Source organism: Martes martes (assembly GCF_963455335.1).
Source record: "Martes martes genome assembly, chromosome: 4".
Lineage (NCBI taxonomy): Eukaryota > Metazoa > Chordata > Mammalia > Carnivora > Mustelidae > Martes > Martes martes.
Window position 1 is genome coordinate 20,733,050 of NC_137891.1, and position 25,460 is coordinate 20,758,509.

At 43.1% G+C, this 25,460-nt stretch overlaps 1 protein-coding gene across 4 annotated transcripts in view; it reads left to right on the forward strand.

The window, feature by feature from the left end:
- The window catches only part of SAMD12 (sterile alpha motif domain containing 12), a 381,557-nt gene that overhangs the window by 27,101 nt on the left and 328,996 nt on the right, over positions 1 to 25,460 (forward strand). For all 4 annotated transcript variants that reach the window (XM_080802798.1, XM_080802799.1, XM_080802801.1 and 1 more), the window contains exon 2: positions 12,596 to 12,774. In XM_080802798.1, coding sequence (XP_080658924.1) covers positions 12,596 to 12,774 — 179 coding nt within the window. The remainder of the gene's footprint in view (positions 1 to 12,595; positions 12,775 to 25,460) is intronic.

The following is a 25,460-nucleotide window of genomic DNA, read 5'->3' on the forward strand; positions in this document are numbered from 1 at the left end:
ACGTGGCCTCCCCAATACCCACCACCTGGTTCCCCCAACCTCCCACCCCCTGCCCCTTCAAAACCCTCAGGTTGTTTTTCAGTGTCTATAGTCTCGCATGGTTCACCTCCCCTTCCAATTTCCCTCAACTCCCTTCTCCTCTCCATCTCCCTATGTCCTCCATGTTATTTGTTATGCTCCACAAATAAGTGAAACCATATGATAATTGGCTCTCTGCTTGACGTATTTCACTCAGCATAATCTCTTCCAGTCCCATCCATGTTGCTACAAAAGTTGGGTATTCATCCTTTCTGATGGAGGCATAGTACTCCATAGTGTATGTGGACCACATCTTCCTTATCCATTCGTCCATTGAAGGGCATCTTGGTTCTTTCCACAGTTTGGTGACCGGGCCATTGCTGCTATAAACATTGGGGTACAGATGGCCCTTCTTTTCACTGCATCTGTATCTTTGGGGTAAACACCCAGTAGTGCAATTGCAGGGTCATAGGAATGCTCTGTTTTTAATTTCTTGAGGAATCTCCACACTGTTCTCCAAAGTGGCTGCACCAACTTGCATTCCCACCAACAGTGTAAGAGGGTTCCCCTTTTTCCACATCCTCTCCAACACATGTTGTTTCCTGTCTTGCTAATTTTGGCCATTCTAACTGGTGTAAGGTGGTATCTCAATGTGGTTTTAATTTGAATCTCCCTAATGGCTAGTGATGATGAACATTTTTTCATGTGTCTGATAGCCATTTGTATGTCTTCATTGGAGAAGTGTCTGTTCATGTCTTCTTTTTTGACATGATTATCTGTTTTTGTGTGTGTTGAGTTTGAGAAGTTCTTTATAGATCCTGGATATCAGCCTTTTGTCTATACTGTCATTTGCAAATATCTTCTCCCATTCTGTGGGTTGCCTCTTTGTTTTGTTGACTGTTTCCTTTGCTGTACAGAAGCTTTTGATCTTGATGAAGTCCCAAAAGTTCATTTTTGCTTTTGTTTCCATTGCCTTTGGAGACATATCTTGAAAGAAGTTGTTGTGGCTGATATCGAAGAGGTTACTGCCTATGTTCTCCTCTAGGATTCTGATGGATTCCTATCTCACGTTGAGGTCTTTAATCCATTTTGAGTTTATCTTTGTGTATAGTGTAAGAGAACGGTCGATTTTCATTCTTCTACATATAGCTGTCCAATCAACTCTATGGTCAAATAATCTTCGACAAAGCAGGAACAAATATACAGTAGAAAAAAGACAGTCTCTTTTTCCTAACTTTTGTCTTCCAAGTCACATCTTTTTTTTTTTTTTTTCCTTAGTGGAGCTTTGTGTCCACACACATGCAGATAGGTGTACAAAGGGTAAAGATAGTTGTTTCTGACAAAATCAAGATGATTAAGATACTAATAAGAGCAAAGGAAGTAATAAAGCAACAGTTAACGTTTGTTGAATGTCACTCAGTATGCCAAGCATTGAGCACTTTAAATACATTTCATTTAATTGTTCTAAAACATTATAAAGAAGTTAGGAGTATTCCAATTTTATAGGTTAGATAACCTTAACCTAAAGCTTAAGTAATTTGCTCAAGGCCCCACAGCTAGACAGTGGTAGAGCCAGATTTATTCGACTCCAAAGTCCATGGTTTTACCAACTAAGCAATAATCAAGATGTAGAGGGAGTTGAAAATAGCTCTTATTCCCCAGAGTATCATGTGTGGTGGGGACAATATTGTTTGTGATAAAAGAGGCCTTGTTTTCATTTCCCCTTTTTCCATTTTCATGGTGGCCTTAACCAAGTTGCTTAGCATCTCTTTCCCTCCTTTCCGCTCCCCCCCCCTTCTCCCCCCAGGCCCCAGTCATGGTCAGGCTCTGGTTCCTGAGCATTCTAGGCCAGGGCCTGACAGGACAGGCACAGGGAGGGAGGACACAAGGGAGGGATTTTTGCATGCCTGGGCCCACAGTTCTCCTGGCTGGGTCCCAGGAGGACTGCTGAGGATGGTGGGCAGAAGTGGTAGGCCATTGGGCCCAGAGTATAGCACTTACAGGGGCAATAAATACTGACACACCAGGCCCATGACTCCAGGCACAGGGGACAAATAAGGCTTGGCCTCTGGCTTTGTTGGGCGAGGACTGTCTGCTGGGGCCATGGGCTCCAGTGCTGCCCACTGGGACAAAGAAGGCAGAGGTGTGAGGACACCTGGCCTCCCAGATGGGAATGGAGGCAACTTCCGTTTCGGTGATTTGGCTTTCCCTGGAGCCATTCCCAGAGCCCTGGCTGGGCCCTGGCAGGCAGGGATACCATGGCAGCCCTTCCCACACACTTCCCTGGGCCACAGGGATTGCAGATGGGGACAGCTATATGCGCATGCTCCTGCAGACATGGGGGGGTTAGAGGTTATGACGCTCCCACAGCACACATTCCACCTGTTAAAGCATCATGGTTAGATGGTTATTGACAGCGATGGACATACTAACCAGAGACTGTGAAAGCCTCCTTTCTGATTTCTAATACCTTACTGATAGGAGATGAAAAGTCCTCTCTCTCTGTTAACTTCGTACCATTGCTTCTTCCTCCCTTCCTGAAATCCCACACTAATATGTAGGCTTCCTCAACGATTAGTCACTTCTTTCCATTAGTGTTTGACATTAGTTTGACAGGGATTGCCGTCTGCTTACCAGCAGAAAGTGTGTTACAAGCTGCACATTCCTCGACTCACCAAGGTTGTTTGTATGTTTGAAGCCGTTCTTTGCCTTCTGAGCCATCCTCCCCACCCTCCCCCCAACCCCCAAATTTCACTTCAGTTTGCCCTTTTCATTCAGGATTGTCACTTTTAAAGTCTCTACCGTGTTTGCCCTTTAAAGATACAGTACTACTGTTTTGTTGACTCAACAATTGTTAAAGATGTTGATGGTAAATATTGTTAATGCTAAATATTCCTCTGTTGTGATGGAGGAGGGCAGTAAGGTAAAAATGGAGACTGGTGTTCATTGAACGCTTAGTTGACATCAGGTATTCTGTAGGTTATCTTACTTTATCAACATATGGCGAGAAAGTAGAACTTGGACTTGACTCAATGGGTAGCTGTGTTGGGTGTGGGAGAGCGATAGGAATGAAAACAGGATTCAAAAATCATTTCTCAACTCTATCCAAAAAGACTGATGAATCACAGACCTGTACCCCTGAAACAAATACTATATTATGTTAATAAAAAAATCTGTAAAAAAAATACAAAAATACTAATTCAAAGGAATACATGCACCCCGATGTTTATAGCAATATTATCTACAATAACAGAATTAGGGATACAACCCAAATGTCCATCAGCTAATGAATGGATAAAGATACACACACACACACACACACACACTAGGATATTATTACCCTGCCACCAAAAAGAATGAATGCAAATTGCCATTTGTAGTGATATGAATGGAGCTAGAGAGTTTAGTGTTAAGCAAAATATATCAGACACAGAGAAAGACAAATACTATAGGATTTCACTCATAGGTGGAATTTGAGAAACGAAACAAACGAGCAAAGGGAAGAAAAGAGCCAAACCAAGTAACAGACTCTTAACTATAGAGAATAAACTGATCGTGACCAGAAGGGAGGGAGAGGGGATTAAGGAGTGCACTTGTGATGAGCCCGGGATGAGGTATGGAAGTATTGAATCTGTAAATTGTACACCTGAGACTAATATTACACTGTATGATAACTGGAATTTAAATAAAAACTTTTAAAAAAAAAGTATATCTAATATCTGTATTCTGTTTGTTTCATTCTTAAGATACATGCTTGCTATTGTATATTAAATAAACTTAAGTGTTGAGTTCTGAGTTTGATACACATATTATGTAACCAAAGCAAGATCTAGAACATTTCCATTTCTACTTACGAGAAAGCTCCTTTTACTTTTTGCAATGAAATCTTTCTTTTCCAGTGGGCTATTGAACTCATGCATTGACTTTTAATTTTGGTTATCACATATTTTAGTTATAGCATTTTCATTTGATGCATCTTTTGGACTTCTATTTCTTTGCAACTTTGTTTCTTGGCTAAAACTTTCTATCTTCTCCTTTGTGGCAGGTATAATTGCTCATTAAAGACTTTTATCATGGCTGCTTTCAAATCTTTGTCCATAGTTCTGAGATTTCTGTCATCTTGGTATTGCCATCTGCTGATTTTTTTTTTCTCTTTAAGTTTGAGATCTTTCTGGTTCTTGGTTATAAGTTTGCTTTTTTTTTTCCCCTAATCAAAACTTGGACATTTTCATTTTATGAGACTTAATTATATTTAAACTTTGTTTTAGCTGGCTTGGAGACATGTTACCTGAGAGTTAGGGCCTCATTATCATTGGGTGGTGGTGAAAAGTCCTGACTCTTTGCACCAGGTTTCTTCTGACACCATCCCAGAAAGGAGGGCCCACCTTCCTGCTGGGTGGACGTGAAGGTCCAGCCTTCTCACATCAGCTTGATGGACACTGCAGGTGAGGAGGTGGCCTTGATAATCATCGACAGATATGAAAGTCTGGGCTCCCTATGTGACTTTCTATGACCCCACCCTCTTGGGGGTTTTGGAGTACTTTCATACAGCCTGGGGAGGGTGGCAGTCTAGGCTCTCACTCAGTGTTTGTTGGTGGGGGTGATTGGGTCACTTTTTTTTTTTTTTCCTGTGATGTTGGAGTAGAGCAGTTACTGTCTAAAGGTTTGTCTTGTTAGACTATCTCTGTTGTAGTCTTTTGCCTAGAGAGCAGGCTTTTGTCTTTTGTTTGTGCTCTTTGGGGTTTCTAGTTGGTAGACTTCTTCAGTTCTAAGTATGGAATGTAGATGAAAACAAAACCCACGGAATGCACCTCATGTCTTTTCTTGAGTTCTAGAGTCACCCAAAGGACTGCCTTCTCCCTTACCTTTCAAAGCTCTCTGTGTTTGTGTTATATGATGTCCAGGGTTTTCATTTTTTTCTTAGCAGGACAAATGGCGAAAAGTGTGTCTATTCTTTTAGAAGCATCTGAGGCACTACTTAATTTAAAAAGACCTAAGGAAAAATCAGAGTAGGTCACACACAGTAAAGAAAAATAAAGTTTTATGGAACTTGGCTCAGTTCATTTATTTACACAGATCTGTTTGGGCATGGGTTCACAGTATGAAATATGTTTCTTACAGTATCCTGGTTAAAAATGTTTGAGTCACCCATGTAGATGACCTCCTTCTGATACCTGAGACCTCTGTCTAAAGCTTCACAGAACCTCTGACCGTATCTGTGCTACTTTTCTCCTCCTGGAAGAGAGGAGTTAACGTTTGTGACTTAGAGCTTATCCAAAGCCTTTCCCCATTCTGATGGTGACCTATTTTAAGCATTGTTTTGATTTCTGCTGCATTTAGATGGTCAAGTTCATATATCATGAGTAGGAAGCACGAATGTTTGCTGTAATTGCCACTCTTAGTTTTGGGGGAGTGAGGGTCCCTGACAGCAAACTTGTTTACAAAGGCGACAGCCTCTCCAGATGAGTGAGCCAAGGTGAGGGTGCCTCATGGGGCTCAGAGGAGGCAGTGTCCTGACCCAGCTGCATGTGGTCTGAACATCTGGCTGGGATGGACAGTCATCCAGCCCCAGCTCTGGTGGCCACACAGTAGCTACGGGGGCTCCCACTGGGCAGACTTCTGGGGACAGTAAGAGTATTTGGGGGTTTCGGCCCATCATGTCTCATGATATCTGCTCCCTTCTCTCATCAGAAGAGTGCCTTTCTCTCCAGCCCCCTCTTAGTAACAGATGGGGAGCCGTCTATTCCTGGTCAGTTACAGACTTGTTGAGAACGGACATGTGATTTTTTAATGCCTCTGAGTTAGCGGAAATTTGTATTTTACTCCTATTCTTTTTGATAGTAGGAAAGGACTCCAACCCTGTATTTAGAAGTGTTAAACTTGTGTGTGTGTGTGTGTGTGTGTGTGTGTGTGTGTCTTTATATAATGGAATACCACATTTAGCTGATGTGTATGTATATATATATACGCATATGTATATATGGAATACCACATTAAACTGGTATGTGTATATATATAATGTGTGTATATAATGTATATTATATAATATGTATATTTATATAATATGGATATATTATATCCATATATGGAATATATGGATATATATATGGAATACCACATTTAGCTGACCAAGGAGAGGTCTAGAAATCCTATTTGGGGGGCGCCTGGGTGGCTCAGTGGGTTAAGCCGCTGCCTTCGGCTCAGGTCATGATCTCAGGGTCCTGGGATCGAGCCCCGCATCGGGCTCTCTGCTCAGCGGGGAGCCTGCTTCCCTCTCTCTCTCTCTGCCTGCCTCTCTGTCTACTGTGATCTCTCTCTGTCAAATAAATTAAAAAAAAAAAAAAAAAAAAAAAAAGAAATCCTATTTGGTCTCCTCCTAGTCTGACCCAAATGATAAAATCAAATATAATTGAGCTTACTTAAGTTGCCTGGGAATGGGGGAGAGTACAGAGTAAGTAGAAGGTGAGTTCCTCAAAGATGCAGGAGTTCTACCTTGTTATGGTGGAGGGGGCTACAGTTCTCAGACCCAGTATCCTCCCAGATATGGATGTATGCTACCCTAGAACGGGGCTCAGCAAACTTTTTTTTTTTTTTTTATAAAGGGATAGCTCATAAATATTTAGTTTTTGCAATCCATATGGTATGTCACAACTACTCACTTCTGCCATTGTGCCATTGTAGCACAGTGGTGGCCATGGAAAACATAATCGTGGCTGTGTTCCAGTAAAACTTAGGAACCTTGATATGTGAATTTCATGTAATTTTCATAGATCACAAATATCCCTTTTAGTTTTTTTCCCCCCAACCACTTAAAAACGTAAAACTGTTTCTGCCATACATAAACAGGCAATGGGCTGGATCTGGCCTATGGGCCATAGTTTGCTGACCCTGCCTTAGCAGATGACTGCTGAACAGGTTTCTTTGCCCAAAGAGACCTTGTGCCCTGTCCATTAGCTTAACCCAAACTCTTATTTGAGACCTACATTTCTAGTATACTTGTTATATATTTATGTTAAAACATTAGTGATATGACACCTGTGGACACATTCTCGTTAATTCTTGCATAAGTTCTTATCAGTGATGTAGGCACTTTTCTGGGCACCAGGGTCTCCCCAATGAGTAAGTTTTGCCATCAGGGCTTTATCATATCATCTGGATTGATTCTACCTGTGAGAGTATTTTTCTTGATAACATGTATTTGTAATGTACAACTTCCTTGCTAAGGTTATTACTATACTTATTCAGCTTTCCAAGTCATAATGGGAGTGATGAAACCCATAGCAGAATATTTTGCTAGGACTTCAGTTTTGTTTTGTTTTTTTAATTCTTAAAGAAGAGCTAAGTAATTATATGTTGTTTAAGTGGAATCGTGTTAGATTGGAATGGTTCATCTTAAGTCACAGAAGACCTGACTCGGTGACATCTTAGGTAAAGGATTACGTTTCTCGTGTAGCATCAGGTCCAGATGTAGGTAGTTAAGAACCCAGTTTGAGTAGCTCAGTGATAGTACAGCCCATGTAGCTATTAGCCTCTTGGCTTTCATGTTTATAGCCTTATGATCTATAGCCGCTCTGGGTATCACTTCTGCATTTGAGGCAGCGAGGTGGGTGAGAGGGGTAATATCAAAATCCGTCTCTTCTGTCCATTCCAGAACTGCATCTTACACCTCAGCCTTCTGCTTGGGTCCCATAGGCAGGAATCTGTTCACAGCCGCATGTAGCTACAAGGGAGGCTGGGAAAGTGAGTGACCTTGTGGGTAAGGAGGAAAACACTGGGAAGTGTCTGCTACAGAGAGAGGGCTCTTGTGATGCCCAGATTATTTCTAGAGGGTAATGCTCTGCTGAATTTGAGTCCAGAGTATGATAAGGCACCTCCATTAATGAAGCAGATATGTAGAGAGTGTCTGCTGTGTGTATATCCTATAAGAGGTATGAAACAAAGGCTGTGTTTCCCAGGAACATTAGCTAGAAGCAAGGCATATACCTGACCCTGGGATCGTGACCTGAGCCGAAGGCAGATTCTTGACCGACTGAGCAACCCAGGTGCCCCTAAGTTTTTTTTTGTTTTGTTTTGTTTTTTAAGGAATCACCATACAGTGTTACAGCAGCTGCACCATTTTACGTTCCCAGCAGCGGAGCATAAGGGGATGGGCTTGTCTGCATGAAACAGAGCTGGTAGCTTTGCTGTGGCATCTCAAAAACAATGCGAAAGCCTGTGCAATTGCAGTAAAAAAAAATAATAGGGACCTAATTTTTTATTTTTTTAATTTATTTTTATTATTATTAACTTTTTAAAAGAAATATTTATGAAATCTACTTTGGTTTTTAATTTTTGATTTTTGAAGAATGTAGTATCAGCAACTTTCACGTGAGGAAAATGAGAGCAGCCCTTGAGGGAAAGACCACTCACTAATAGCTTACAGTGCCTGTTCCGTAACTAGAAATCAGGAAGGCGCAGAGGGGTCAGGAAGACCAGAGAAGCATGAAGAGGGTCTCAAAGCTGACCTGTGAGCTGCTGAGCCCATTAAATTGAGTAAATAACTTCAATGAAAACAAGAAAGGGCAGTGATGAGGACAGAAAAGAACTCAGATGAAACACCTTTTACCTGATGAACAAAGAAATGGAGGTCACAGCTCGTAAAGAGGCCATTTGAAAGTTACTTGATGTGTAAATATTCGGGCCATGAAATTTCAGGGAAAACAAAGCAAAGCCTGTCAGAAATGGTTTTAAATAAATAAACTCAAGCACAAAACCTAAATCAACTACTGGTTTGTGGGCGAGGAGGGAACAGCTACGGAGGATTAAAATATTTGGGTGAGGAAGGTGGCTATGTGTGCAGAAAGTCAAAACCTCATCTTCTGCCTCATGTTTATCGTTACCTTACGCTGTAAATGCTAGGTGTTTACCAGCAGAGAGACGTTTCCTTTTGATTTAAGACATGGTTGTAAAAAGGGAAGAGATTGCTGGTTCATTCAGTAAGAACCAGTGTTAATGTAAAGGCCTGTTATGTGCCGGGTTCTAGACTGGAGAGTGGAGGTCGTGGAGGTGACTAAGGGGAGGGGCCTGCCTTGAGGAACTTGTAGTGGTGGTAGGAGAGGCGGACAGATCAGTGAAGGAGGCCTCCTCGATGCGGTGAGGGAGGTAAAGCACCAGGGTGCCGTGGACATGGAAGGAGCCTAGCCCAAAGGCTCTTGATCTGGTAACCAGAAACTCCCTAGAAGGCTTTCAGAGGGTCTGGGCTGACACATGGGGTGTGTGAACTTAGCCTCCCAAGGGGCAAGTAAGACTAGCTCATAATAGAACCTCTTTCTAGGAGGATGGACCAGCCCGAGCAAAAGTGAAGGAAATAGGAGAGTCTGATTTAGTGCAGAAGGCAAACAGGAGGTACTGGAAACCACCAGCAAGTCAGTGGTATTCAGAGGCTGTGAATTTCAAGGCAGGAAGCATCCAGGTATCATTGCTGCAGAGAAAGATCGAAGCTATAAATTGTTCTTTCTCTAATGTCCGAATCTATTCCATGTTCATCTTTCATCTCCCTTCACAAGCAAACTTGTTTTTATAATCATGATTTTAACATACTGAGTATTTGTTACAAAGAGGCCATTCTTTGGAGATGGAGAAGCTGATTTGATATTAACAGTGATTAGCCTCCTGCTCTTACAGATTTTGGCTACTAAATTCTCTTCCTACGCTGCCTCAACTGGGCATTGTGATCGATTCTCCAACATTTATTCTGCCCCTGCCTTCTTGAATCACAGCAGCTTGGTTTGAGGAAGGGAGCTTGAGCCGAAGGGCCAGCTGGTTTAAGGGTAACCCTCTCTCCACTGCCAGGGTTTTAGTTCATTGAGGGGTGTGTGATTCACTTTGGGCTGATGAGAAAGAAATGAAAGTTTGGAGGAGGATTAGGGGAAGGAGAACAGAGTCAACTAAACTGTCACTATTGCTAGATGAGAACCAGAAGCTTGTAACTCTAGGTGGGCCATGAGGGGACCCAGGCTTAGGACATACACAGGTGATGTTCTGGATAGCAGAATGGAGAGATGAAAAAGAAATCAGAACCCTTGATAATCCTGTTGAGCTGGCAAATCCATAAACTCTGACCTTGTACCGTTACTGGACTTCCTGTTCTGAGAGCTAATACTTTTCCGTACCGTTTAATCTATTTTGGTTTTGCTCATCCAAAACTTGGAATCATCCATATAAATGATGCTGGACCTTTGTGACCTTCGGGAGATCCCTGCATCACTTTTCGTGACGGTGCGCCTTGAGTCTCCTTTCCCTTGTCTGTAAAATGAATGTAGTTCATCTCACTGCGTTTTTGTAACGATCATTTGAGATCCAGCACAAAGCGTAAGGGGGGAGGCATGAACTAGTACATGTTGAATGTCTCCTGTGCACCATGAAATAGGCTGGTTTGTGGCTCTAGGAAGCTTAGAAGGTAGAAGAGAAAGTCACAGATAATTTTCATATTAAGGGATATGAATGAGACCACATGCACATAGACCTTTGTACAAGCAGTTTAAGATCACTCAATATTTGAATACTTACTATTCCAGGCACAATGATCCAACATAGGGTGGGGGCAGGGGATGAGGAAGAGGATGAAGGGATAGGCCTCTCCGAAGAAGCCTTCTTAAGCCAGAACCTGGCAGATCAGTAGGAGTTAGGTGAGGAACAGGGAGAACATTTTAGGCAAAGAAGCATGACGTACAAAATCCGGGAAGTGTGAAAGAACTTGATGTGCTCAAGAAGTAGGAAGTGTGAAAAGGAAATGTGTGGTCAGAGTAGAGTGAATGAGGGCTCTGTGGGTGATGCAGTTGGCAAGGTGGGAAGGGGACAGCGAATGCAGGGCCTTGTTGGCCCTGCTACAGGTTTTTGAACGATGTAGGTATAAAACGAAGCCATTCAAAAGTTCTAAGCCCAAGGGTCTCACAGTCCGACCCGTACGTTTTTTTAAAAGTGGGGTTCCGGGGCTCAAGCGAGGAAGAGCAGTTGGGTGAGTCAGCCGTGCTGATGAGAGACGTGGGTGGCTCGGACCAGGGTGATGGCAGTGCGGAGGGAGCCACGTGGACGGACTGGAGCAGAGCTGTGGGCGTAGAGCTTGCCGGACCTGGCGAGAGATGGAAGGGCTGTGGCGAATCGTGGAGAGAGCCCTGCCAAGGCTAACTCTGGTTTCTGTGTAACTGGGGAAGACTGGAAAAGGCATTTGGGGAGGGAGTGGTATAGAAAGACCAAGGATCCATTTCGAACATGTTGAATTTGAGGTATGAGGGACACCCCGGCACTGGGATCTTGAGCTCCAGGTTTCACTCTCGTCAGAAGCTCGTGACAGGTCTTCCTGGGCCGTGGTTAGCGTTTGGGCGTCACTGGCAGGTGGACCGTGCTGGAGTGTGGGAGTGGATGGTTCCCGTTAAGGAGAGCATGGAGAGTGGGGAGGGAACCCCTGCCTCGCTTCTGGGAAGCCCACCCTCGTCTCTCAGGTGTCACGTGCTCTCTGGGAAACCAGGTAGGAGGAAACCCTGACCTGAATGTAGGAAGAATTGTAGAACTGTGGCAGTTGTCTAAAAGGGGAGCAGCTGAGAAAGGGGGTGGGGGTACTGAAGATATTGAGTGAAAGGTTATCAGGTAGAGTCCTGAGGGGGATGGAGGGAAGGTTCTGGCCCTGAGTCCTCTGAGGCCAAAGGGCTCAAGTTCACCAAATTTGAAGGGGTAGGGTCCCTGGGAGGTGAGATAATTTAACACACACACACACACACACACACACACGCTGTGTGTGTGTGCATATACATAGCCAGCCCCACACCCCCTGGTGGTTCATGGAGTTCATCTGGGGGCGAAACGTATGGTTCCCATAACACTCACTGCTATTTCTTTGAGGATACTGGGGACAATGGAGGGGCTCAGTAAGTATTTGTTGAGCGAATGAATATGCTCAGAAAACGGGCTGTAGATTTTGCAGAGGTATCCATGTTGGAGGATGTGGAGAGCATAAGACAGGAAAAGTCAGGCCACTAGGCTTGACTCCCTGGAACCCCTCCATGTTGGACTTTCCTTCTCTTTCATATAGCAAACATAACTCGTTCATAATCACCTTTTTCTGCCTCTCCTATTGGGCCATAACATCTTTTGAAGGGAACATCTGTCCTATATAAATCCATGTTTCCAGGAAATGGCACCTAGTAAGTGCTCAGCAAATAGCTGGACAGTGAGTGCGAGGCAGATGGAGACAGAGACAAGAGCTCAAGGGCAGGGGTTCAACTAGTTGGGTGTGTGGGTTGCAGTAGCAAAGTTGCCTGCTTTGGTATTCTCATCTGTGATGGGGGAGTTAGTAAGGTGCCCAAGGTCAGAGAAGTTGGAAATGACGGCTTCTGGGTTTGTACCAAAGTCTTTTCTGACTTGAGAGCTCAGGGTGCCGGCCACACCACGCTCCCTTCTCCCCAGAGGTTTCCCCATAGTTACTACAAACTTGCTGCCTCCAGACTGCCTTGTTTCTTCCTGCTAAGGTCAGATAAAATACCATCATGGGTACCTTCTTTGTTGGACCTTGTTTGGAGTTAAATGTTTCCCTCTCTCCTAGCTCTCCACTGTGGCTTGAATCCCCGGGCTGTCGATCACTCCGCCCGGGCCGAAGGCATTAAACTGCAGATTGAAGGGGAAGCTGTGGAATCTCAACCCATTAAAAACAAAAATTTTCAGAAGGTGCTTGACCAAAAAGGAACCCCCAAGCGACTGCCAACAGAAGCTGAGACGGCTAAGGTAGGTCACAGTCCACCCAGTTAAGGAGATTCCAAGATTGTAGCCCCGATAAAAATGTTGTGGTCCAGCCACAGAGAACAAAGGGTGCTTTTTCACTACTCACGGTCGTTTGCCAGGCTCAGATTTATCATTTTATGACATTAGGCAAATCATGTGACTATCCAGGCCTCAGATTCTTCTGTAGAGATCATAAAAACTCCCTCCACCATTGGATTGAGCAGAAAAAATACGACTGTGCATTGGAAGGATTTTATAAAAGATCCAGTGACACATGTGTTTGAGGGACTTTTGCAGACACACACTGTCAATCACTGGTGTTTTTATTAAACAGATTCATTCCAGGTACTGTTTCCAAGACTCTTGGTGTATGGCCTCTTGTGTCCCTATAACAGTTCCGTGAGGTAGACGGTCATAAACAGGACTCCAGTCAGTGAAAGAGACAACCATGTCTACTTTGGTTTTGGATTCTTCTTTTTAGTCTTAGATGTAGGCACATAACACACCAGTAAGATGGGACGGGGCGGGTCGATGATCCTTTAGTAAGGACCACCTGTTCTAAAGGTTTTCCACAATGGAACTGGCTATAGATGGATTTTTGTCTGAAATCAGTGAAGATGCTCATGTTTGGGGGCCGTTGAAGATGTTCATATTCGTTTGCTCCTTGGAAATTAAAGAAAGTCCTCTTCGTACGGTATTTGGTTTCTCCCTTGCGCATTCACTGCAAAGGAATTTCCTTTCAGAATGAATCCGTGCGTGCCTTGGAGAGCAAAGGTTATAATCGCCCAAGAAAACGTGAAGTGGAAAGGTCACTAGGCTGTCCTATAATCAACTCCTTCCCCACTCCGAACGTCTTCCAGAATCGAATGGGAATTTCTCTGCTTTATCTGCAATTTTGAATAATAACTATTGTTACTTCCTTTCTGGAGTGTGGATAATTAAAACTGATGACCTGAAGTGCATGCTTGTGTGTGTTGTAGAGCAAGGGAAATGAGGAGCCAGGAGATTGCACATACTTTGCTCTGAGCTTTTTAGTGGAGAGACATTGCATCTCCTAGGAAATTGGCGGATGGTTGAAGTTTGGTCTGTGAGCAGAGCTGGAAATAGGTGAGCCCTGTTCAGTCCCATTATATTTAAATCTCCTCAGTCTCTGATGCTACACCGGCATCTTGAAAGAGCAAGGGAAAAAAAAAAAAAGGTATTCAGGATCTTTCACTAGGAAGATAAATAGCTTGAGTAGGATCTTTTCAAAGGGCTGCTTAAAAATATTAAAAATTAGATAAGTGAAAAATTAGATAAAAATTAGAAATAGATATTAAAAATAGATAAGCTGTTATTTGTCTGATTTTAATTGAACTCTAAACATTTCCAGATTATCTCTTACTTGAAAACAGTCCAGGACTATAAAGGTTTGTTTAAATCTGACGTGATGTGATTACTTGTGAATTAGACTATGGGATACGGTAGTAATTCCTGCATTTCACATTGGTAGCGTTTGCCTTTGCCTTGAGATCCCTTTATGGTTGCTTTGCTGAAAACGTGCTTCACAGAGAATGCGGTAGTCTGTAACGAGCCTTTCCTCGGGAGTGGACCAGGCCACAAATGGGAAACCAGATTCGTTTGAATTATCCTGTTCATCTACAGTGAAAGGGGGTTAAGGAGATTGTTTTCACATTGACATCCTATTTAGGAGTGAACAGACCAGAAGTTTTAGTAAAGCTTAGAGAAAGTATTTGCTTTTCTTCATGGAGGACCTCATGACAGTGGTGGTTGCTGGTGCCAGGGGTGGGGGTGAGAGGGTGGCGGAGCAGAATTAAAAGTAAGGATGAGAGTGTGATTACTGCATCGTTACCTACACTGAACCTTCCATGCTGTGGGATGAACTTGTTATGCGCATGTGCAAACACAGTTAAATGTGTTTTGTTGTGAGTTTTCTTCTTTTTTTTCTTGGATAAATAAGTGAATCTCGGGTAACTTGACCTAAACTTCAAAAAAAAAAGAAAAAAAATTCTGACTAGAAATTTGTGCATTTAAAGCCACTCGGTAGTATAAATTGGTACAGTTTTTCTGGAGAACAGTCTGATAGTAGTTACTGAAATCATAAATATGTGTAATTTTTGAGTCCATAATTCCCTCTCTAGGAATTTGTCCTGAGAATTAATCATCCAGATGTGCAAAAATGACTGCGGGACAGTGGTCACTCTGGCATGATTTACAATATGAAAATGTTGGGAAGAGCTCAAATGTCCATTCCTAGCATGCTGGCTAGGGGAACTATGTCTGTTCATGCAATGGGATAGAATCCTCCCTTCATAAGGGTAAAGGGGACTTACGTATTTATCTTAGTCCGTTCAGGCTTCTAGAACAAAATATCACAGACTAGGTGGGTTATCCACAATAGAAACTTCTTTTTTTGAAGATTTTATTTATTTGAGAGAAAGTGAGAGAGCCACAAGCAGGGGGAGCAGTAGGCAGAGGGAGAAGCAGACCCCCAGCGGAGCAGGGAGCCTGATGACTGGATGAGCAGGGTGGTGACCTGAACCAAAGGCAGATGCTTAACCTCCCAGGTCCCCCAAACAATAGAAATGTATTTCTCACGGTTCTGGAGACTGGGAAGTTCAAGATCAAAGTGCCACCAGATTCGGTCTGAAGAGGGCCCGCCTCCTGTTCCTAGTCGGCCATCGTGTCCTGTGTTACATGGTGGAAAGGGACAAGGGTGCTCTCTGGAGCCTCCTTCAGAGCACAAATTCCATTCCTGAGGGTTCCAGCCTCATGGCCTAGGCGCCTGCAAAAGGCTCCACCTGCTTATACCATCACATTGGGGTCAACTGTGAATTTTAACAGAACATAGACATTCGCTCTGTGACAGTATTTATGTGGGAACATTAGTGTGATAATTATTTAAAGCGGGGGTGGGGGAGAAGGGCACAGTGTGTATAGCGTGTTCCCATTTATGTAAAAAGGTCTTTTTCTATATAAAAGCCTCACTGAGTCTGGAAAAGTTTATTCCACAATTTGAATAGTGGTTTATATCTGGAGTTGAGAATATAAGGAAAATGTTCTCTTCACTTCTGTTTTGAGGTTTGTTTTTTGTTTTTTTAAAAAAGACACATGTTTTTAAGCGAATTGACTTCACATCCTTTTTCGGATTGCCCTATCAATTTGAGTAGCTCAACTGGGACTTTTTTTGTTTGAGTCGATATTCTGCCTTTTAAGGCTGTATCCCTTGCAGGCCTTCGCATTGTTGTTGTAAGTTATTTGCCAAGGCAGTGAGTTCTCTTGGAGACTTCTTGCCTTCACGTGCTTTCACTTGTGAAGACCATTTTGTGAGGTGCTTTTGTGTTTGCCTCTTCTTGAACTTTCTGGGGTGTCACAGCTCTGACCGAGTGTTACCTTATGGTTCAGTTGGACTTTCTATCCTTTTGCTACTGATGATGCAACCAAGTGCCCCCCACCCCCACCCCCATCCCATATGCACTTTCCTGTTGGCAGGCTTCACACAGGGAACCTGGTTCCAGTTCCTCATCATGCCTGTGGCCTCGCCGCTTGGAATGCAGCCATGCTGGGTTTGGAAACCAATCCCTCCCCACGTCACCTGTTCCAGATCCCCGGCAGGCAAAGTGAGGTTCATGCCTCCTCACTGCTGTGGTTTTCTGACACCTAAAGATTTCTCTTCCGTGATTTCAAGCTTGGCTTTATATCAACTTAAAAATGTACTTTCTAGCACCTATAAGTTTTCAGAGCCTGAGGAAGAGGGGATTGTAGCAAGAGATATTAATATACCATCTTGACTCTGAAATTTGTATCGCTTTCATAATCTAAAAATATATATTTCTTTCCTCTCTCTCTAATCTTTATTTGGAAAAATTATCTTTTTTGCTTCTCTTAGAATGTGATTTTTAGAGTCTTTGGCTCTAATCCTCAAAAGACAAGAACTCTAGTTCCAGAAGGAGGGGGTTCTGTGCCAGGAGATGCCCATAGCTCTTACCAAAGAGAAACCAATGGAGAACCAAGCTCCCTTTAAATTAAGCCTTATTACTGGGCAGCATTGAGTCTAGTTGGGAGAAAAAAAATGGAACCAACTGAAATGTGGATCTGCAAAGGATATTTACCAATGTAAATCCTAAATGCTTCTGAGCACTTGGGACTCAAGAGAGAGTACCAATGCAGAACCATACAAGTTCAAGATGCAAAAAGAAAGAAAAAGAAAAAAAATCAAAAAACAAACAAAAACCCCAATGTTAACTATTAATTTTACAGTTGGATACAGAACAAGTGTAGCATTTCATCACCTAGGGATGTGCAGACACTGTAAAGGAACACCGCTTCTTTTGTCTCCTCCCCCATAGAGGGGCATGTGCAGCTGCCACAGATGAGAGCAAGGTGGTCTTCTGAACACAGAGAAGGCACAGTCTCTGTTTCCCATCGATTTATTTTTATTTTTATTCTTTTTACCATTCTAGTCCTGGAGGCCCAAGGCCAGTGCTAGTCCTGCAGACCACATGTATTCCCACATAGCAGTTTCCAAGGAAATAGTCCTATGAGAGGCTAAGGTCCTTCCTGGACAGGCCCGGGTCCGAGGTTTATTAACCCTTTCCTCACAAGCAGTAGAGACGGGGCAGCCAGAGAGTACGCACCAGCAGAGTAGAGCTGGACCTGTGTTGGGAAATACAGGTAAAACTCAAATATGGAGCAGTATGGAATCAATGAAGTTGAACCTAGAGCCAGGGTTCAGCAGTGGATGTCCTCAGGTGTGCTCAGCAGCAGTCCCCTTGGCGTCCAGACTCCTGTTTTGGAAACAGGTTAGAACAGTATGTTAGAGCCAAGTGTATGGAATGTGAATGCTGAGTTAAGGAGCAAGGATCTATTTTCTACCTACGGTGTCCAGTATGGTAGCTACTGGGCATATGTGGCTATTTCAGTTTACTAAAATTGAATACAATAGGTTGACTTCCCTGGTCCTCCCAGCCAAATTTCAAATGGTCAGTTGCCACATGTGCCTAGGGGCTACTGTTCTGGATAGCACAGACCTAGAGCATCATGAAAAGTGCTGTCGGACAGCAGCGCTCTGACCGTAGAAAGCTACTGAAGTTCTCTGGTTAATAGGAGTAAGATGAAAAAGTAGTACTACGTTCTAACTCTTGTCCTCGGGCTTTGGAAGACAAGTGCATCAGTCTTAAGAAATGTTAAAATAGGGGTCTGTTTTGAGAATGATCCCAAATGCTCTCTGATGGTTGGGATTTTGGTTTCCATGGCAACTCTGGCTGTGGAATGAATCAGCCTATCAGCAGGCAGTATCCTGGCCGTTCCCCATTAGAATTCTGGGACGTAGGCTCACCAGTGGCCTAAACACAGCATTGGGAGATGAGAAACTTTTGCCTTCTAGACTTGATTTTCTAGGTGCTCATGAGGAAACTCTCCCTTTGTGTTCTTATGCGTGTAAAATAAGGGTTTCCCATTGTAAATCCTGATTTTTTTTTTTTTTTTTTTTTTTTTTGCCAGTAATGGTAATTCAGTAGAGCCTATAATGTGGTAAGTCACAGTAATAATCAGGAGTCTTGGTGACTTTTTGAATGTCCCTCATATATGTGTGACTGCCCAGTATTGTGTATGTGTGTGTGTGTGTGTGCACACATATGTGTGTGGGGGGCCCAATGGGGGGCTGGATCTCACAACACTGAGATCATGACTTGAGCTGAAGTTAAGAACTGGACACCTAACTGACTGAGCCACCCAGGCACCCTTATATCTTATTTTATGTGTATCCCCATTTTGTAGCTAAGAAAACAAAGTGTTCAAATGACTCTCCAAAACTTAGTTTCTGGCTAACAGCTAGAGGAAGTTGGCATTCAAATGTAAGTCAAATGACTCCAAACCCAGAGTTTTTTATTTCCTTGACGCTAAATGTACAAATGACTTATTTATTTGAAAAGAAAATAGAATCTGTTATACTGAGAATCTGGCCAACTAGGCAGAAGAAGAGGTTAAAAAATACTGCATGTCATCTGTATTCCTCAGAGAAACACCGAAAATCTCGATCTCTGTTTTATATAAGGGAGAAGCAATGCCAGCATCTAAAACAGTGAATAATGCCTGCATTTGGCTTTGGGATGCATTATGTGAATCTTTGGCAGCAGATAGCCCTTTCTCATTAGGCTCATATTAGATTGAGTTTGTGTTTCTTTGGCACAGAGTTAAAGGAGCTGGCCTGGAATTTGGTGCTGGAGGCAGAAGGAGGAGAAAGCCTGATGCTTTGGATAAACCACAGGCAGATAAATGAGAGTTGACTGGAGGCGACTGGTGGACATTTGTAACTATGAGCAGGAAGCCTTCACCTGAGATTAAAACAGAAAACTAAAAGAATTTTGACTTGGGTTAAAAGGTGAAGGGTGCATTGTACTTAACCTTGATCAAATTACACTGCTCAGCTGTCTATGAGAAGGTCTATGGCAACTTGGGGATAGAATGATCTAATTCTTGGCTATCTGTATTTCTTGGCTGGGGGAGCAAGCATGCCTCCAAAAGAAGCTGCCAATCCAATATAATGTCACCAATAATATGAAGGGACATAATGCATGGGAAGCATAATGAGCACATACTTTAAAAATGGTCAGAAGGGTCAGAACAAGAGAGACAAGCCAGAATGACTTCATGCTGTGTGAGTTCCAGGGCCCCAACACATACATACTGGGCACTTGGAAAGCTCTCAGGAAAAGCTACAGCAGAAGCATATTTGAAGAGGTAAACATTCATTACCAAAGTGTTGAGCTTTGAAAAGTGTAGTAAGTCAGACGTATTTGAGCCGTAGATTCGTGGCGTGCTCAACAAAGAAGGAGCCGTAGGGAGCATCTGCCCACCTAATTTATAGGTAAGGAAACAGACTCTGGGCTTCTCCAGGATTTTGAGGCCAGTAGTGGCCCAGTCTAGCCTGAAACCTAGTTCTAATCCATGGTCAGTGCTTTTCACTCTGTTAGGCTGACAAATTTATGACCCATGTTCTTAGAGTCGTTTGGTTCGTGGTCTGTTCTGGTGTATTAAGCCGATAGTGTGTGCTATTTGAAGCTGCACAAGGAAAGGGGATATTCAGGGGAGACTGAGCTCCTAAGAGCAGGTGGATTGGAACCCAGTCACAGTTTCATTGACAGTTGTGCCCCAGCAAAGACAGGCCTCTGGAGGAGAGGGCATTTGAGTTCTAGGGAGGGCTTGTCTGGCAGCGCTCTGCCCAAAGGCTTTGCCTGTCCATTCTGAAACTCTGAAGATCCACATCCAGTGATGGGAGCAGTCATAATGGAGGTACAGAATGGAGGCACAGAATACTGTGCGTCTACATAAAGGCAAGTGCACATCTTGTACCTGAGAAAGAGACAAGCATAGGTGAGACTTAGGACTGCTGCGAGGCTATTCTGTAGTTGTGATGAAGATGCCTAGTCCATGGTAAGTGAGACTGGAAAAGCCTAAAAGTATCTAAGAGCTCTGGTCAACCCATCTGAGAAAAGGACTCAAGAAGCAGGTAGAGCAGAGCCACACATTTCAAGAGTGAGAAAGAATAAGATGAACATGAGAGGGCAATGGAAGAAGGCAGGGTTTGGCCTTTGCCTACACCTGTAACTAGAGGCCGATGCTAGTTCCTAGGGGGGGCATTTTAGATGAACAGACATACACCTTCCCTGAGCACTCTCTCTCTCCCTACACATGCTAAAATACCTTCTTTAGAACATGTATGTTTAGGAAGATTTTCAAGTACATGTCTGGTTTCCTGGATAGTTCAACAGCAACTACAGTATAGGCTGTGAACACTCGAACTGAAGTGACCATTTAGAACAAGGGTTCGAAAACTTTATTATGAAGAGCCCAATGGTAAATGGCTCTGCACAGGGTGGGAGGGAGGGGGTATTGCTGTCTCCCTGTGACTTTGGAGAAGTGGATGCATTTCACTGAGGTTAGTGGTGGACCTGTCTGTGGCTCGATGCTCATCTGCTTGTCCTCACTGCTCCCTATCACCTTGGCTGGGCCTCAGCCGATAGGGGGAGCCAGACCCCTCAGCTTCTGATGCTGCAAACCCAATATTCTAGAGAACTGTGGGGAGAGGGGTGGGAGGTAGAAGGGGTACTTCAAATCATATTAAAGAAACACTTTCTCTTCTTTGTAAACCTATAAATGAGCACAGCTTATGTTCTGTTTGGATATAAGGTTGTCCAAAATTCATAGTTGGAAAGGAAAAAAGTACGAAGTGATCACTTAAAACTGCCATAGTATTACTTACATGGTGAGAAAGATTTTGTAATAATTGCATTGGAAAAATGGAGTATTCCATTATGTAAAAGAAACAAAATGCAAATGGCATAGGCACTTCTGTTGTGTAGAGGCGAGTGGACGTGGTATGCCGATGAATACTCCATCTGCCCTGGCTACCTATTCTGAAATCCATGCATGTCGCGTTTCCACGGCCATCACACGGATCCGCCTTGCCCTCTCTTTTCCCGTGGACCACATCAGTAGCTTCTTAACTGGCTTCAGTTTCACTCTTGTCCTCCTGCGATCATTCTCCACACAGCAGTATTGAATCAGAGGAAGCCATTAACCTACTAGGGATCCTTAATAGTTTTCCATAGCACTTAACGAATCTAGATTTTTACTTCATCGTGAGTGAGAAGACCGTAAGACATTTGGGCCATGCTTGCCTTCTCAACTTCACTACATAGCAGGCTCCCTTCTGGTTGTCTGAGCTCCAGACATGTCTTTGTTTCTTGAATATACCAAGGTTATTCTGTCTTGAGAGCATTGGTATTGCCATCCCTTCTGCCTGTCTCCCCCACCTACCCTGATCATTGTACAGCTGATTTCTTGTCATTTGGGTCCTAGCTTAAACGTGTCTCTCTAGAGAAGCCTGACCATGCTAACTGCATTAGTCCCCCAGGCACATTCTGACATCATGGTTTGTCCTTCATAGAACTTCTTCCTGTCTGAAATATCCTGTTGATTTTCTTTGTCTCCAGTAAAATTGAAACTCCTTGAGAGCAGTGATCTTGTCCGTCTTGTTCACTGCTATAACATCATTACCTGCTACAGTGTCGAGAATGTAATAAAGAATATCTTTGGTGAATGAATCAGTTAATGTGAGACAGAAGCCTCTTGCCTCTTCGTCTTCCTCTCTTTTGCCCTGTGGTTGTGTTATCTTTAGCTTCTCTACAAATGAGCAGAAAGCTAAATCTTTCTTCTTGTAATGGTGGACCATGTTAGGAGATTACTCTTCTGAATAGGGAGTACAAGTGAGACATCCTACGCAGGGCGAGCAGAGAATACATCTGTAGCCAATCCCCTATCCTTCGTCCTCACAAAGTCTGGATTGTCCCTATGCCAGGGCAAATGGCTGTCTTGAAGTCTAAGGCAAGCATTCTAAACTTAGCCTCTGTGTCAGGACCCAGTGATCTGTGCTATCTCCAGGGTTGGCCAAGATTTCAGATGGCAAAGTTTCTTCACTCCCACCATAGCTCTCTGCAGCCACCTCCATGTAAGCTGACTCTGCTGATTGCTACCTCATTTTCTTGAAGTCAGACTTGAAGGAAATGCAAAGCAACAGCTTCTCCTTAAATGATTAACAAATTATGAAGAACGTCTGACTTAAATTGAAAATCAGACCACCAGGTACCAATCAATACCTAAAATATTATTTTAGTTCTTTATGAATTAGAAATAGCTTTCAGATGTTGCTTTCACGGGTAACTTAGATATACACTATCCCAGTTGGCTTGGGTGGCTGTAATGAAATATTATGGATTAAGTACCTTGAACAATAGACTTATGCCTCTCACAGTTCTGGAGGCTGAGTCCCAAGACCGAGGTGCCAGCTAATTGATTCCTGATGAGAGCCTTCTACCTGGCATGCAGATGGGTAACCTCCTGGCTGTGGTCTCACATGGTAGGGAAAGAGTGAGCTCTTGTCTGTCTTCCTCTTCTTGAAGGGACACTAATCTATGGAGGCCCACCCTCATGATCTCATCTAAAACTATCTTGCCTGCCTGAAAGAAGGCCTCCATTATCAAATGCCACTGCACTGGAGGTTAGGGCTTCCAGATACGAATTTGGGAGGGGACACAAACATTTGGTCCACAACCTACCACACATGCTTTTTGGCCAGAAGCCAAATAGCTGAGTGTTAAATCATAATTTGGCTGAAGTTGAATATCACCACTGTGGAACGAATGTCTGGCATACAAGAGTAAACCTGAAATATTAATAATAATGTCTATTTATTGCAAGTTAATTAAAATTATGCCAAGCAGATTTTTGTTGAAAATTGGCATTGTAATGCAGTGGTGGTAATTTCTCTGAGCTGTCAGCTCTTGTGGTTTTTACATTGCACGGATATGATACTGAAAATGTGCTCTCTTTCAGCTGAGGTCAGTAATGGAGCAACCTACATTTTTGTCCAGCTCTGTCACTACAGGGTCATGCTAATGGTGATATTCCACCCCCTCGCTTCCCTCCCAACCCCCATCGTTGAGTTTTCTCCTTCTCCAACAATAACTACCAAGGACTTCTACTCTTGGGCTTGCCGTCTTGGTTGAAAGTCATGAGGCAACTTCATTGAAACAATCCCGTAACTAAAGCTTTTAGTTGTTTCGTCCTTGAAAAAGATGCTCTGGAAAAAAAAAAAAACTCTCGAGATGAAGCTTAATTTTGTTGCTATCCCTCGTGGTTCTCTGTTTAAAGTAATGTTTTCATAATATTCACTGTAAAACAGGATTCTCAACTCAGTAGTCAGATCCTCTTGTTCATGTAAGGGAGCATGTGTTTTTCTCAAAAATCCAACGTCCTTTTGTTGCCCTACCGGGCCATGTGTGATCTGTCCCGCGGCCCATCACTCATGTCCTCCCGCTACCACACCCTTCCTTGCTTAGGCTGCTTTTAGATGAAACCAGGCATCTGCCCACCTCAGAGCCTCATGCTGGCTGTCCCCTCTGCCTCCGAGTCCTTCTCCTCCGGGTGCACAGGCTGTGCTTCTTCATTCCCTTTCCCTCTTGGCTGCTTGACCTTCCCAGTGAGCTTGACATGGGCTCTTCTATTTAAATAATGACCTCTTTCTCAATGCTCCTGGTCCCCGCCCCAGCTCCAATGTACTCATCACTTGCTAAAACAGTATCTTGCTTCCTTATTAGGAGCATTATTATCTGACATCTTCATCCACCAGAGTATGAGCTCGGAGGGCAGGGACCTGTTTTGTTCAGTGGTAGATCCCTATGATTCCTAACCATGCCTGTATGTGTTTAGGGGCACAGCTTTTTTTTTTTTTTTTTTTTTTTTGGTTTACATGAATTTTTGTTCTCAGTATACATTTATCACTTGGCTGATAAACTTTTTATCTTGTATGAAGCAAACCAGGAGAATCTTACTCTAAGTTACATGCCTGGTTTTACTGGAAAGGGAACTTTCATATAGCAACAGGAAACCTGAAGGACACCCCATTTGTTTTTGTTTTTGTTTTTTCCCGAGATTTTATTTATTTGACAATGCACAAGCAGGGGAAGCGGCAGGCAGAGGGAGAAGCAAGCTCCCCACTGAGCAGAGAGTCCATGGTGGGGCCAGATCTCAGGACTGTGGGATCATGACCTAGGCCAAAGGCAGACGTATCACCTACTGACCCACCCAGGCATCCCCACCCCTGTATATGTTACCTATGATGCTATGGTGATCAGATATGTAAATAACTTGTATGATCAAATGGTCATTAATTGTACACAAGTTTGGGGCTGCCAGAAACATGGTTGAAAATGGCATTTGGCTACTTGGTCTGTCAAAAACCAAAGTCAAAGCCAAATCCTAATAGCAGATTTTTGGCCACATGTCACAACCAGAGCCAGACCTCTGGCACCTCTTCGTCCTTGATATAATCAAGCAGTTTAGTTCCTAATTGTTCATGTGTCTGCCTTACATACTATGTAACCTATTTTTGGGGGGGATATCTGATAGTAGCTTTCTCTCATGTTGTAGTAAATAGACAGAGAAGGGTTAACCCCACAAAGGCCTAGATAATAGTAACCACTGGGAGGTGGCCAATACAGGCCAGAACTATAACAAACAGAAGAGAGGAAGACATCAGAACTTGGACTTCTTATCATGCAGGCATTTTTATAGAGAATATGTGACTTAACTATTTTGATTTATCTTCAAATTACATGCTAAAACCCACAGGCTCTGGGGCCTAGGTCTGATCCCTGCACTGCTACGTAATAGCTATACCACTTGAGGCTAACTTCTTGACCTCTTTCTGGCTTCAGTGTCTTCCTCTCTATCCCTCAGGGATAATCCTTGTATTTACCTCACTATGTGGTTGCTAGAATCACTGCATGCGTGTGTATGTATGTATATATATATATATATATATATATATATATATAGTGCTTAAAACAGCTCCTGGCATATTGTAAGATGATGTAAGTTTGCTACTATTGTTGTTCTTAATATCCTTATCCTCAAAATATTTTGGCCAGATGGATTAGAGAATATACTTTTTTCTTTTCTTTTTTTTTTTTCTTTTTTTTTTCTTTCTTTCTTTCTTTTGGCAGTGGGTTTCAAATTGGGCGCCTACAGCCATATTGGGTTTATCACCAAGTTTTGTTTACCCACACAGACTTAGAGTTCACTGATTCAACAGTGGAAAAACCCAGAAATTCTTTATTTAAAACCTC